Genomic DNA, 14,293 nt, shown 5'->3' on the forward strand with positions numbered 1-14,293 from the left:
AGAAAAGGGATTGAATTTCTGTTGTGTACTCTTTGTTAAATTGTTATTGTTTTTTTTTTTCTCTTTTTCCCATCATTTTAATCACTCTAGAATATTTCTTTATCTGCTTGTAGTTTTATGTAGGCATTGTTGTTGGACTTATATTCTGTATTGTCATTTTTATGTGAAGTTCGCGCTTTGATTTCAAGCTAGCAGAGTCTGAGAGAAATAAATATTGTGTTAGAGCATAGAAGAAGGAGGCATAGCTCATGGTAGGGTTATTCTAGAAATCATTTGTTAATGGAATTCGTTGTGATGGATTTTGCAATAAGAAAATATAATATGACTGTTATATAAAAAAATCAACGTAATAAATAGTATTTACCTTGTCATTATTATAATCAGCATAAAAAAATATAATTTTTTTATCTGGACTGTGGATAATTATTCTTACCATATAGCTAAATGTCGTAATTACCTTTGTATAGGACGATTTTCTATGAGCTGGATGTGAATGCTTTGGTTGACTTCTCAACATCAACATTTGCGAATTTTTTTTCTCAATTCATTTTTAAAAAGTACGTAATTTTTAAACTTTCTGGCATGAATTTTTCAATCTTTTGGAAAAAATAAAAGAAAAGAAAGGGGGAAAATGCAAGTGATACAGTTCATTATTTATAATTCGACATAATTCTCAAACGTAGAATGAACACTTAAAGATTCTAATTGAATAAATAATATTGAGAGTGTTTTTTGGTAATTTAAAAAAAGTTACAATAATATATGGATAATTGCCAATTCGTTATCCCTTTCTTCTTAAGGAGTACGAAATGATAAATATGTTAGATACAACTAAAACACAATATAAATTTGTTGTGACATTTATTTCAATAATAATTAATACAATTTTTGAAATACCAAATGAAGTTTTGGAGAGAAAAGAAGGTGCAGTAATAAACAATGAATTGCGTGATCGAAACGAAAGGGAAAAATAGTTGTTAGAGCTTTGGATCCGCTAGCTTTTAATTAACATATTACGACAACTTTACTTGCAAAAAGTGCTTAAACTTTGCGTCTAAAGTCTTGTTTAATGATATTTAAATTTTGTGACTTAAAGCATTCACAGCGGCGTTCAAGTATGATCCAACAAAATCCAACTAGAAGCAGCCTCCATTTCTTGTGTTTGTGGGCCATTCTCTCTGTTTTTTTACATATATTGTTTCATATGTGATATCACTAAAGAGACCTTCGTAGAGAGGATGGTTTTTAAATAGTTCTTATATTTTAAAAAACTAAATATGTTTTTAACTTTTAAACATGATATAAAATTAAATTTTATTTATATTCAAAATTATCATATATTTTTATTTTAATTTTAGAGTAAATACATTTAAAGGATTTAACAATATTAATTATTTTTACATATTAAATAGTTTTTCGAACTCACATTTAAAATAAGATGGATAAAACAGATAAATAATTTAAATATTAATCTAACATATTTTTTTTATGCATAAAAAAATTAATATAATTGAATTAAAATGGTTATATTTATTATTTTTTAAGTTTGAAATCAAATTTTATTAAAATTTATGATAAAAATAAATTTTAATTTCATATTAAAATCTAGGAAAAGAAAACATATTTAATTTTTTTAAAAACTTGATGATCTCCTTACCATTTTTATATATCTGTTACGTAAATTGCAAATAAAGTGTTTTAAATCATTCTAACTTGGGGTCCAAGTACTTCAACTCTATTCGTTAACATCTAATAATGATGAGCACAGTGTTTTACAATACCAAACTAATTTTTTAAATAGGTAAATACTACTCGTCAGTACTTCTATTTAAGATATTAAAATATGTAAAAATTGTTCTCATGTGATTTTTGTAATGATTTTTGTTTTCAATAATTTAACAATATCCTTAAAAAACTTCCCAAACATAAGTTAGTTATCATTTCTGACACTTTGCATAATAATTATGGAACATAAAGTCTCTTAAATGCTTAAGTTGATTGGAAGACTATGGTTGGTAAGTCAATGATAAGCTATAGGAATGGAGGGCATTATAGTAATGAAGTAAAGAAATTATATAATGTGCAGTCTATCCAGCTTGATCCAACCGCGTACAGGGCAGCCGTGTCCTTAACGAGTTGGCACTTCACATTAATTTGATATGTGAAACTTGACACCGAAAACAAAAACTACTAATCTGTCTCTTTCTCTGATCACGCTACGCGTCCAAAAACCCCCCACACCTTTCTCACTCTTTCTCTCCCATATATATATATATATATATATATAGTATATATGTGGAAAAAGCACCCAACATCTTTCATCATCATCATCAATATCAGCACATTCAAAAAGAGTTTCCACTATTATATACGCATACACTGATCTAGTATTCATCAGGGTTGTGTGATGTTTCAACAACATTAATTGAAGAAGACTTGGCGTTTACTGATAGTTATAACAGCTATCATGGGTTTGAAGAAGCGTGGCGTTGGTCATAGAGCATGGAACCTGCTGCGAGTGACATTGCTGTGGGCACGTAAAGGTGGGGTGTTGAGGCGGAGGGTAGCGATGGAGCTGCGTCTTGTTCCAAAGTACTTGAAGCGTCTCGGGCACAGTAATACGCCGCCCAGCCATATTCATTACTTTGAGCGGGAGCTGTCCTTCGACAAGACCCCCATTTTCCATGTCAAGATGTACCGTCCAACCTCTATGCGCTTCCACTTGCCTCACATTCCTTGTATTAACCCACAAGTTGATTTTGAATATGATTTCAACGACGACGACGATGATGATGTTGAATATGATACTGTGAGAAAGAGTGCCCTCACGGCTGCAGGAGACCGTGACCAAGAATTTTATCATGATTATGAAAGACGCCTGGAGGTGATGTCTTGTGGTGAACAGGAGGAACAACAAGAAGCAGTTGCCCAAGGGATAGATAAGCGAGCCGAGGAGTTCATAGCAAAATTCTATCACCAAATGAAGCTGCAGCGCCAGATTTCTCTTCTACAATACAATGAAACACCCAATAGAGACACGACTTGTTGAGCACTTTTACAAAACTACGTGCGGCTTACTTCATTTTTCCTTCTTTTTCTGTTGAGATTTGATGCCACTGTCAATGTTAAAACATTTTAGTAAAAGAAATGAGAGAGTACTTCGGGATGCTGTAAATGCCAGGAGCTACATTTGAGTTCTACTATTTACATTTTTTTCATGATTATGCAATAAATGCTACAGAGCTTGGCACTTGTTCAGCTCCGACGCTGTACAGTCCAATGTAAACATGGAAATAGAATGGTAATGGTGACTAAGAATAATGATACCAAATTAACCGGTGTTTCAGCTTGGCACTTGTTCCTCAAAATTAAAACTACGTGATCCTTAGAGCAACTCGTTAAATTATCATCAGATCTAAAAGAATAAATTAAGTTTCTAATACATAAATGTATAGAAAATGTTAAATGTAGAAAGCCGATTCTCAGAAACAGTAACTATGTTAATCTTATGAAAATAGCGATAGAAAAATTGAGTTTTAAAATCGTATATACGAATCAACCATCATGTCATAAATTCATCATTATAGTTTCATCCATAAAACGATTTCTAATTTCCAAAACTCCGTAAACAAACCTTCCAAAATAATTGACCATGAATTAGCTCTTGGTTTTGTTGAATAGAAAATATAAAAGCTAACAAGCGTAGATACAATGAAAAACATCACGTATATTTGGGGTAGCATGGTGAACTCATTAACCTCTGAAGCGGTAATACAAAAGTCCGTAAATGTCAGAGTTAACGGTCAGTAATGCAAAATGTGACTGCTTAAATAGTAGCAAAATATGTGCCATATTCATATTGAATTATCATCAATACATTTTTATTCTGCAACGAAGGTCGAAAAGATATCGAAAATGAAATATTACATTAAAGGACATGGTATTACATCAACGGCAAACTACACCCACCGGAAAGTGTTTGGCCACTGCCCAGATATATTTAGAGCGTGGCCAAGACTTGCCGATATAAGCAAAAGACCCTATGAGCCCTACAAAAATACTATTCTAGCTGCCATGCTTGATTGCACTATCGTTCACAACCGAAGATACACTAGTATTTGCAACCTCCTTTAAGCTCTTGCCATAAAGTTGATATAAAAAAATTAATGTGAGGTTTTCTGATGATAATAAAACAATGGATGTGGAGGTGTGAATAATATTACTCGGCGACTAAGCTATAGTGTAAGCGTAGGCAGCTGCAAATGTACAATATTACTCCCTTCCCTCTCCCCAACTTTTTTCCCTCTGGAGAATCAGTTTACAATGGGAAGATTAAAATATTCTAGGAGAGGTTCTTCTAGTAATAAAATCAAATATCAACTTCCATTTTGTCTACTAATATACGCTTCCAATTTCCCTGTTGCGGCCAATATGAGACCTACGTGCAGCATCGTAAAATGTTTAATAGACAACCAAAACATAATTGATGATAATAGGTATGAGTTAATTGAAATGAGAAAGGGGAATTAAGTGTTTGAAACTACCAACTCAAAACAGATGGTGAAAATAACTTTTAAGTTCATTCATTATATGGTCCTTAAGATATAAAAGACGAGTTAGTGAGTAGCCAGTACCTAAAAACAAAGCAGATGGCCTAGCTGGTCGTGATTTGAATTCTGGATGGAATTGCACGCCTACATAAAATGGATGACTTGGAAGCTCTAAGATCTGCACGAGAGAGAATTTATGAAAATCCACAAAAATAGAGGTAGGGTGCAGAAAAACAAGTGGAGAAAGAAGCAAGAAGCAAATTCGGTGTAACCATAAAATATAGGAACACAAAAACAGGATAACAAATGCAACCACAAATCAAACTGAGATTCTCAACGTTTGTTAATGTTGCTTCGCATCAACATTACTCAAGCTAAAAACTTACCTCCATTCGTTTTCCACTTTCATCCTTCCCGACAAATTGAAGTCCAGCTTCTTCCAAAGTTCCAATCACATCTGGATTTACCTGCATTATGTTGACGTCAAATAACAAAACATGTACCACATCACACACATCCCCCCAAACGATCGCAGTCACAAAAAGAAGCTTCACAATCAAACCTCATATCTGTGCCGATGTCGTTCATCCACATACTCTGAACTACCGTACCTAGCAATTACGAACAAGAGCAAAATGAGGAAACATTGTAGAACTGTAAAAAAAATTTCCACAACACTTGAATTTTTCAGATCCACATTCCTTTCAAAATATTCAGGACAAGTAATAATCGTTAAATTCTTTTTTCAATGTGAGTGTGTTTGTGTGGGAGGGTGAAAGGGGAGGGAGGGATTTTCGTTGAAATCAAACTGATGATCAAGCACCGTAGTACTTGAATAAACCCAACCTCATTTATTGACATGTTTCTTTCGTAGTAAAGCAGGCCTAGATTAAGACTTAATATTGGTCAATAGCCCGGCACCTCTTAAAAAGCAGTATAATTGGGGGACCAGGTGAAGATGAGTTATTTCAATACAGGGATATCTGACCTGCTTTTTTATTTATTATTTCATCGACTTAAAATACTACCTAAGGGGATATAGCTAGGTCACATACAGCTTGGAAGTGATACAATCAGATGTCTGTAAGAGTGTTCTCCGAGATCCAAGTCTCATGGTACTTCCCATATGCGTTCGTGAACCCTGTTTATGACAGAGTCATTACAAACAAACATAAAAATAGAATAGGGAAAACGGGGAACTGGGGAGCTCAGACACATACATACCTCTGGCATGAAAATCACAACAGGATTTGGTGTTTGGGCATCAAACTCTACACTGTTTGCTTTTTCCCAACCCAAAACCTTTGAATGAATGTTCAATTATAATGTTAAAAACATGTAGTTAAAAAAGCCAAACATCACAAACAGATATGTTACTTACTGATCTAGCAAACTCAATTACAGAAATTTGCATTCCCAGGCAAATCCCCAGGTAAGGAACATTGTTCTCTCTAGCATATTTGGCAGCAAGCATCATACCTCTCACACCACGATCTCCAAATCCCCCAGGAACCAAGACACAATCTGCGCTCTGTAAGTGTCAATTTTAAAAAATGGCTGTCGTCAGAGTCAAAAGCAATGTGATAGATTCAGGGGGAAGTATATGTTAGAAGGAATAAGGGTAATAGACAGTTATAACTGTCTGTGAGGTGGGTTGTTGTATGCAGACTATTATATATAGTCTGTACAGGAGTTGTTTTCAGTAGTTTTTTGGAGAAAATTGTAAGTGAAAGGAAGGGAGAGACAGGTACTCCCGAAAGACCTGGGATTTGTGTGTGTACCAGTCACTAGATACAGACCAAGCTGTCTGGTTTTCATAAGAAAATCATCCAAGAACCTGTCTTGGAGTTCTTTCCAGTGTTAATAAAATCTGGGTACCTATCAGAATGCATATTTCCTGGTACTGTATCAGCCCAATTTGAAACATGATCCAACAGTTCACTATCGATACTATACACAGAAAGCATGTCATTTTTCCCCAACTAAAAAGCCTAAAATCTAGCAGAGGGTAAGGTACATTATCTAAAAGTCTGAGGTTTCAGAATTTGCCCACCACCATATGCTCAAGATATAATTTGACTAAATTTTAACAAATTGTACGTTATGCTAGTGCGTTTACCTTCAAAGTCGTCCAGGCTGCAGCATGTGCTTCTGGTGTCTGAATAAAAACACAATAAAATAAGCCAGACATTCTTCAAAGTGACAAGTAACCTAATTTCTTCAAATGCAATTTGAAAGAATCATTACTGATTTTGCACTCTCGTCTTCTAGGTCAGACGCTGCAATCCAGTCAATTGATGGCTTAAAAGAGCGTGCAACACAAGCATGCAGAAGGGCCTGTAAATAATTAGGCATTATTAAAAACTATTACACAAATAAATAGATGTAAAATTATTCAGTGCATTTCAATGACAGCCCTTGTTTCGAATTGTTAAAAAAGACTTGCAAAAACAAAATTTATTGTTAAATGAAAAAGCCACCACGCTGCAATGGAAGTGAGTTAATGCTCCTAAATTGTTGTTCACGCTTTAATTATATAAAACAACAAAACATGCTTATTGCTACCAAAAGGAAATAGCAGTTCTAAGGATATGGTAAGAATATGAAATTCAGATTATTTCTCAAGAAAATGACATTAGATTTATGGGGGAAATCAGACTAAAAGCAAAAAAAAAAAAAAAAACAGAATTTTAAATGTTATTGTCAAGTTGTGCATATATGATAGATTCCCCATTTTTAAAACCAAGTCAATAGCTACATAGTCAATATAATAATCTGCCATTAAGTTTTCAGTTAAATATACTGTCATCGTGCCCCTCTTTCGATAAACATGAAATAAGAGATAAAATACACCTTTACAACCGATAAATATGAATCTGTTAGACCAACATACTTTCCGACCATTGCAATCCTAACCTGTAAATTTCAAGTGCTATCATGATCATTGCACAATTTATTATAAAATTTTGGAAAAAGCATTGCAAACTAAAGATGTAATACTAACAGATTCAGTAAGACTGTCAAAGGTCTCGGCCATCTCTGTCCACTGCTGCAAATCAGGAGGTGTAGCTTGGCTGAAAAAGAATTTAGTAAGTGTGAAGAAAAAAACAAGTATTATATATCCAGCATGCCTAAGTATGATCAACTTTATTCCGAATAATGAATATATTCTGTCTCACTCCACTTATGATGTAGGATGGCAAGAGGGGTCATTTAAGCATACATAGATTACAGTTCAAATGTTCATGCAATTACGCGCAATTACTGTTGTTGACACTGCATGTTATTGAAGTAGAATAAATTTATCAATGGTTTTGACTTTGAAGGATGCAGAAGAAATAAAGTTTATATCATCCCAGTCAAGGTTTGAAGACTTAATTAATCAAATTACATAATAACTAGAATTTTCTTCTATCTTTCTTAACTCAAGAAATAGTCTACTTTCTAAGAAAAAAACTCACTTGAGTAAGTTAAGCTGCTGCAGAATTGAATGATGAGCATTTTGGTTCTGAAAATAGCAGCCAATCATAAAAAAATCCACAAAATATAAACAAAGAAGCCAAGCTTCAATGCAACCAAAAGATTTATAAAAAAACCCACTCTCAATAACAGGGGAATATGCCAAATGTTTGGTACATCATGGATGTTCAGAATATTCTCAATCTGTGAAAAAGCATACAGAAATATAGATCAATTAACCGATAGAACAAAACTCTCAGACAACTGAGCTGGGTTCACCAACAACTTACGGGAACATGGCAAAATTTTGAGAGTTTTTCTTTGGTACTTTCTAGAAGAGGCTGCCAAATTCAAGAACGAAGTATTTCAGCAGCTAATTAACCAAACTAGCATCAAAGACAACAGCAAAAGTCAAAACAGAAGGAAACATTTGAAAAACACTGAATTACAGTTAATTTTAGCAATTAGAAAAGATGGAGAATGTGAAATTCAAGTAATCACCACATTGTCCTAATAGTATTATTAAGGTAAGAATGCAGCTTAACATGATAGCTCCAATTGTAACAACATAATTTCCCTGGGGAAGAAAGAGCTAAACAAATTCAACACAAGCTCGAGTAGTTTTGCATAGTACTCAGTCTGTCCTTTTTTACCAAGAAATCATATTTCCTAAAACAAAAACACAGTACCTTGGGGTAATGAAATGGGAGAGAAAAAGACCGAGAGAATATAGGTTTTAAGGTTCTTTTCTAAGTCATTAGGCTTCCTTTATCTATTTACATGTACAGAAGAATGTTGCATGTACAAGGTCAAGCCCAACATCCCAAATACTCAATCTAACAATATTCATCCTTGTACTACCCTTTCTAAAACTTAACCACAATTCTAACAGGATCCAATGCATTAGTGCTAGAATAATGAACAAACACACCCAACCAAGAGTGATACTACCTTGCCTCATCTAAACTGTTAAAGAACAACTTTGAACATCATTATGTAGGCCTTTATATAGACTGCATTAGAGCAACTACAATGCAAGGACCATGTCAGTCAGCGGGGATTTTGTTATAAGACCTGAGTCTTAAACTTAAGACTTTTGATAAGACCTTTGCATTGGAGATGTTTTACATGTTAATCTGAAAAACAGTTTTTCATCCACTGAACAATAGATTAATGGTTAGACAAAAACAAAAATAAATGAACATTTATCAACGTGACTATGACAAAAAATATGAAAAGCGTGAAAGTGTCAACCACATTCAGAAACATTATTATCATCAGATTCTTTATCAAATAGTATTACTAGGGAACTAGTTAAAGCCAATTTTTCTGACTTTTACCCACACATTTAGTGAAAGACCCAACTTTAAAGGTGAAATGAACTTCCATTAAGACGAGCATATTAACAAATATTATCATAATCATATTTGTTGCTAAAAGTGGAACCTGAATTTTGTAACTGATGCTCGTGTCAATAATTTCCTTGGCTTAAAAGAAAGAAAATAATAGTGTAGTGTGCAAGTGGGCATTATAAGATTAAGTGAGCAAGAATTTTGTAACTGAAGCTCATTTCGTAATTCCTTGGCTTAAAGAAAGAAAAGAACAGTACAGTGCGCAACTGAGTACGCTAAGATTAAGTGAGTAAGAAAAATATATGTACTGATACTCCCAAAAAATTCAAGAGCGAACCTTACAACACAAAATAACTTTTTAAAATGCTTCCCCGTACTAAAATGGCAGAACAATATACCTCAGCAGAGCGACTTGTTAAAAGATGAGGTGTCAATCCCAATGCTCGCAGTTCCCTGACGCTATGTTGTGTAGGCTTTGTTTTCTGGAAGCAGAATATTGTACCCGAAATGAGAAAAAAAATCAATTTAAACTGTTTGCTGCATTAATGCACAAGTAGTTAAATAGTACTTGCTCTCCCACGACACCCAACACTGGTATCAGGCTAACATGGATGAGACAGAAGTTATCAGGCCCTGAGAAGGAATCATGAGAATAAAAACAGAAAAAACGTATTATAAATACTCTGTATCAAGATAACATTTCATTGCTATAATAAAAAGGAAAAATTGTCAGCCAAAGAAAACATTTCATTGCCATACTTGGACTAATACTTTTTGTTAGCTTGCCTTCCATATTGGGGTGATCAGGGGAATTTTCAAAAAGATTTAAAAAGGTTTCCGAGTCAAACATGAGGAAAATTATCAGAAATTCAATAATAATAAATAATTTGGGACAATACAAATCATAGCCGTAAAGGGGCCATAACGGTACTGAGTAGCATACACAGAAAGAGAGGGAAACGCTATATTGTCTACCGTTAGTTTAAAAGAAAAATATTCTATTTCATACCTACTTGAAAGGACAATTGCCGTAGAGCCTCAATAAATGGCATAGATTCAATATCACCTGTAGAAAGACATATATGATCCCGTATTATTGATTGAAGAAGATGGTGCAGTTTCAATAGAGGCATCATCCCCAAGTAAAAATCTTACCAACAGTGCCTCCCAGCTCAATCACACAAACATCCGCAGGGCCCTCTTTTCCGTCCACGGGAATCACGGCAACGGACTCAATCCAATCTTTGATAGCATCAGTGATGTGCGGAACCACCTATTTTGAAATACCAATGACTCAGCAAACCGGTCTTTATTATCCATAGTCCCATACAAGTAAAACAAATATGTAGCAACAAGAGTTAAATCGCATACGTGCGGTGTATCACCTGAACAGTTTTCCCAAGATAATCTCCTTTACGCTCCTTCTCAAGAACAGACTAGTCACAAGAAACGAAACCGTTAAGCCACAACAGCAAAATCACTCTCCAGTATCCTGTAACTGAGTTCCATAACCATTAGAGGAAAAGCACTGCAAAAGCAAGCATGCACCTGGTATATTTTTCCAGTGGTGATGTTATTATCCTTGGTAAGCGTAACATCGAGGAAGCGCTCGTAATTTCCCAAATCCAAATCAACCTTTCTCCGAGTAAAAACATAACACAGTTGAAATTGAGCATCAGCTCGGCGGAAATGAAATTAAAGCATGCAGAGGTGAAACAAACACTGGAAGAAGGAAAAAAACCTCTCCGCCGTCGTCGAGAACAAAAACCTCCCCGTGCTCGAAGGGAGACATGGTGCCAGCGTCGATGTTCAAGTATGGATCTGCATGGGAGCAGTTGAAAGGTGAGAATTAGTAGAAAAGCAGTTAAAGGAAACAAAGGAAAGAGAATAAATGGAGAAAAAGAGAGAACCGATTTTGATGGAAGTGACACGAAGGCCACAGGCCTTGAGAACGACGCCGATGCTGCTGGCGGTGACGCCTTTGCCAAGGCCACTGACGACTCCCCCGCTGATGAGCACGTATTTCATTTGGTTTTGGGGGAAATGAGAGAAGTTCGCAGACCAAGTGTTTGGGTTTATACCCGAGCGGGAAGGAAGGTTGAGACGGTTATGGAATGGAATGGGTAGTATGCATTAAGGGACGAGATTGGTGAAGCTGACGGACCCTTTCGAAATGGTATTTAAAAAAACCTAAAGGCAAATATGAAAAAGCGTCTCAACTCAAGTCTCGTCTCCACCTCTTCCATCATGTTGGACTTATAGCCGCCTACCGCCCACAACTGTCCAAATTCCTGCTTTGCGCATAATAAAAAGCCAAAATAAAAAATTAAAATAAAACGTTTTTGTTACTATAGAGTAGGATCGACCCATCGGACAAGCTTAGTCAATACCGAATAGGTGGGATCGAGTGACCAATCCGACCGACCGGGCACGTAGAATGATGGAAGCCGAACATGCCCGGTCGGACGCCAGGGTAGTGCTCGCGAACTTTCCAGTCGTTGGCTGGAGACAGCTTTTTGAATGTCCATAAGTGCGTAATTAATGATGTAACGGTCATTGTCGAGCAGTTAAGGTGAGCATTGATCGTCATTAAGAGGTAAATTAATGGATAATATTCTTTAAAACCATATAAATAACAATCGATTGAGAAGGTAAAGCTCTAATTTGTTAATTTTCACTAGACCTGCAAAGATAAATTCTGACTTGAGCGTCGGAGTGTTTCCTGCAGGTCACCCCACTTTGATATTGAGAGAGGAAGAGTCAAGAGGTAAGGCAGAAGCGAGAAGGACCGATCGGTGAAGGAGGAGTGTTCCCGGGCGGTAGCAGCAGGAGTTTTCCTCGGTCCCTTTCAGTAGAAACATTTTGGCGCCCACCGTGGGGCCGAGGATTGTTGAAGACACCCAATTGAGGCCATAAGGATGGAGCAAGACCCGAAAGCGTTTATGCAAGAGATGAGAAGAAGGATGGAGGCAATGCAGGCAGAGATTGAAACCCTTAGGGGCGAGCGTGATGCGGCTAGAGGGGCGCAAGCTAACCGCCAATCTTCCACACGCGCCCCAACACCGCCTATCGTAGAAATGCCGGAAACGAAACCGGACTCGGAAGAAGACACAGATCCTACCAATGACATTCATTATCACGGGAAGGATCAAAGTGAGGCTGGCTCGCATCGGACTGCAAACCGTTCGGCCCCAGCCGGCCGAGCGAGAGCTCTGCATCCGTTCACAGCGGCAGTCATGGAGGAACAGATTCCGGAGAGGGCATTCCCGGTCCTGGAGAAGTATGATGGGTCAGGTGATCCGGAGGAACATTTGAGATCCTTCGTCGACGCCATGACCATCTACTCCCCCAGTGAAAATGTGTGGTGCAGAGTTTTTTCCTTGTCAATAAAGGGAGAAGCATTAGCATGGTTCCATTCTTTGAGACCTCGAACCATCAGTAACTTCGCTACCTTGAGGGACATGTTCGAACGACAGTTCTCTGCGGGTAGAGCTCGAAATTTGACATATTTGGAGTTGACGAATATAAAGCAAGAGAAGGGAGAAAGTCTTAGAGATTTCATGGACCGATTTAATAGGACCGCTCGGAAAGTAAGGGGAGTAGGCAAGAAGTTTACCATTAGCACTCTGGCCACCGCGTTGAGGCCTTCCCCTTTCGCTGATAATTTGTTTGCGGAACCCCCATTAACCTTGGATGAGTTGCAAAAGAGAGTCGCTCGGTTCATCAGAATAGAAGAGATGAAGGCGGTTCAGAGGCGACAACAGGAGCAGAGCTCAAATTCAGGGCAGGAGAAGAAGGAAGGCAAAAAACCGTTCATACCCGGCGAACGGCCAAAGGGCCAGAAGTACAGAGATGGCCCGAAAGGAGCTAGATTCGAGAAGTACACCCCATTAAATATGGCAAGGGCTAGAGTTTTGGAAGAAGCCCTGAATGCAGATCTTATTCGTGTAAAACCTTCTCGGTCATCATCCAAAGCGGACGAGACTAAACATTGTACCTATCATCTAAACATAGGGCATAACACTGAAGATTGCACGGTGTTGAAGGATAAGGTTGAGGAGCTCATCCGAGCGGGTCATTTGAGAAAGTTTGTTAAGGAGGAACGGAGGGCGAGAAGTCCACCAAGGAGGGCCAGGACGGAGCGAAGTGATAGAAGGGATGATAGACGCCCAGATCGTAGGCGGAGTAGAAGTCGCAGCCATGACCGATCGTTGCGTGGCACGATAAACACTATCTCTGGAGGTTTTGTTGGAGGGTCATCGGCGTCAGCAAGGAAGTGAAACCTAAGGGAGCTTAAAAACGTTCACCGGGTAGATGTGAGGAAGCGCTCCATGCCGCCAATCACGTTCACCGATGAAGATTTTCATGCTCCTAATCCAGATCAAGACGATCCGATGGTAATAACAGCTGTTATTGCTCGGTACAGGGTAGGAAAGGTGTTGGTGGATCAAGGAAGTTCTGTTAACATTCTTTACTGGAAGACGTTCCAGCAGATGGACATATTCGAGGATTTGATAGCCCCGTATAACGAGCAGATAGTAGGATTTTTGGGGGAAAGGGTGGATACGAGAGGATATGTAGATTTGAGAACTTGCTTGGGAACCGAGCGGAATAAGGAACTGAAGACCAGGTTTTTGCTGGTAGACGCAAACACATCGTATAATGTGTTGTTAGGCCGACCATGCTTAAATGCCTTCGGGGCGATTGTTTCTACACCCCACCTCACACTTAAGTTTCCGTCAGACAATGGAACCATTTGCACCGTTCGGTCCGATCAGAGGATCGCCAGAGAATGTTATGTGGCCAGGTTGAAGGTTCAGCCATCCTCATCTGATCCACCCAACCGGCAGAGGAGAAGACGATCGGAGGTAGCCATGGCAAATCTAGATCCGAGAACTAATACCGATGATCGGATGGAACCAATGGGAGAAA

At 37.5% G+C, this 14,293-nt stretch overlaps 3 protein-coding genes across 9 annotated transcripts; 2 read left to right on the plus strand and 1 right to left on the minus strand.

The window, feature by feature from the left end:
• Nucleotides 1-2,467: 2,467 nt before the first annotated feature.
• On the plus strand, nt 2,468-4,441 carry LOC108325374 (uncharacterized). The gene has a single exon (XM_052874410.1). It carries the CDS (start codon nt 2,468-2,470, stop codon nt 3,047-3,049), a length of 582 nt encoding a protein of 193 aa, XP_052730370.1. The 3' UTR covers nt 3,050-4,441.
• On the minus strand, nt 2,982-11,616 carry LOC108326224 (uncharacterized). Of its 7 annotated transcripts, none has more exons than XM_052874406.1 (22): nt 11,272-11,615; nt 11,103-11,182; nt 10,910-10,996; nt 10,747-10,797; nt 10,517-10,634; nt 10,371-10,427; nt 9,930-9,994; nt 9,760-9,843; nt 8,300-8,350; nt 8,151-8,213; nt 8,012-8,058; nt 7,555-7,624; nt 7,404-7,466; nt 6,798-6,887; nt 6,670-6,708; nt 5,932-6,081; nt 5,775-5,852; nt 5,606-5,691; nt 5,113-5,161; nt 4,937-5,017; nt 4,635-4,728; nt 2,982-3,116 (listed from the first exon to the last, which is right to left on the minus strand). In XM_052874406.1, exons 1-22 carry the CDS (start codon nt 11,387-11,389, stop codon nt 3,064-3,066), a joined length of 1,674 nt encoding a protein of 557 aa, XP_052730366.1. In that variant the 5' UTR covers nt 11,390-11,615; the 3' UTR covers nt 2,982-3,063. The 7 variants fall into 7 exon arrangements, 6 of the variants coding, with proteins under 6 accessions (XP_052730366.1, XP_017415085.1, XP_052730367.1 ...); XM_017559596.2 differs by lacking the exon at nt 2,982-3,116 and adding an exon at nt 3,908-4,438 and having other exon boundaries at nt 11,272-11,613; XM_052874407.1 differs by lacking the exons at nt 2,982-3,116; nt 5,775-5,852 and adding an exon at nt 3,908-4,438.
• A 663-nt stretch (nt 11,617-12,279) lies between these two features.
• Nucleotides 12,280-13,641, plus strand: LOC108324579 (uncharacterized). The gene has a single exon (XM_017557520.1). The coding sequence runs from the start codon at nt 12,280-12,282 to the stop codon at nt 13,639-13,641; it is 1,362 nt and encodes a 453-aa protein (XP_017413009.1).
• The last annotated feature ends 652 nt before the right edge of the window (nt 13,642-14,293 follow it).

This window comes from Vigna angularis, chromosome 3 (genome assembly GCF_016808095.1).
Source record: "Vigna angularis cultivar LongXiaoDou No.4 chromosome 3, ASM1680809v1, whole genome shotgun sequence".
Lineage (NCBI taxonomy): Eukaryota > Viridiplantae > Streptophyta > Magnoliopsida > Fabales > Fabaceae > Vigna > Vigna angularis.

What these genes read in the sequence shown, in the direction of transcription:
- LOC108326224 (XM_017559596.2), bottom strand. Translation starts at nt 11,389, where the DNA reads ATGAAATACGTGCTCATCAGCGGGGGAGTCGTCAGTGGCCTTGGCAAA. An exon ending in TGGGTGTCGTGGGAGAGCAA is followed by an intron (nt 9,844 to 9,929) that starts GTACTATTTAAC and finishes TTCTGCTTCCAG; the next exon opens with AAAACAAAGCCTACACAACA. An exon ending in TTGTGATTTTCATGCCAGAG is followed by an intron (nt 5,692 to 5,774) that starts GTATGTATGTGT and finishes TGTCATAAACAG; the next exon opens with GGTTCACGAACGCATATGGG.
- LOC108324579 (XM_017557520.1), top strand. Translation starts at nt 12,280, where the DNA reads ATGGAGCAAGACCCGAAAGCGTTTATGCAAGAGATGAGAAGAAGGATG.
- LOC108325374 (XM_052874410.1), top strand. Translation starts at nt 2,468, where the DNA reads ATGGGTTTGAAGAAGCGTGGCGTTGGTCATAGAGCATGGAACCTGCTG.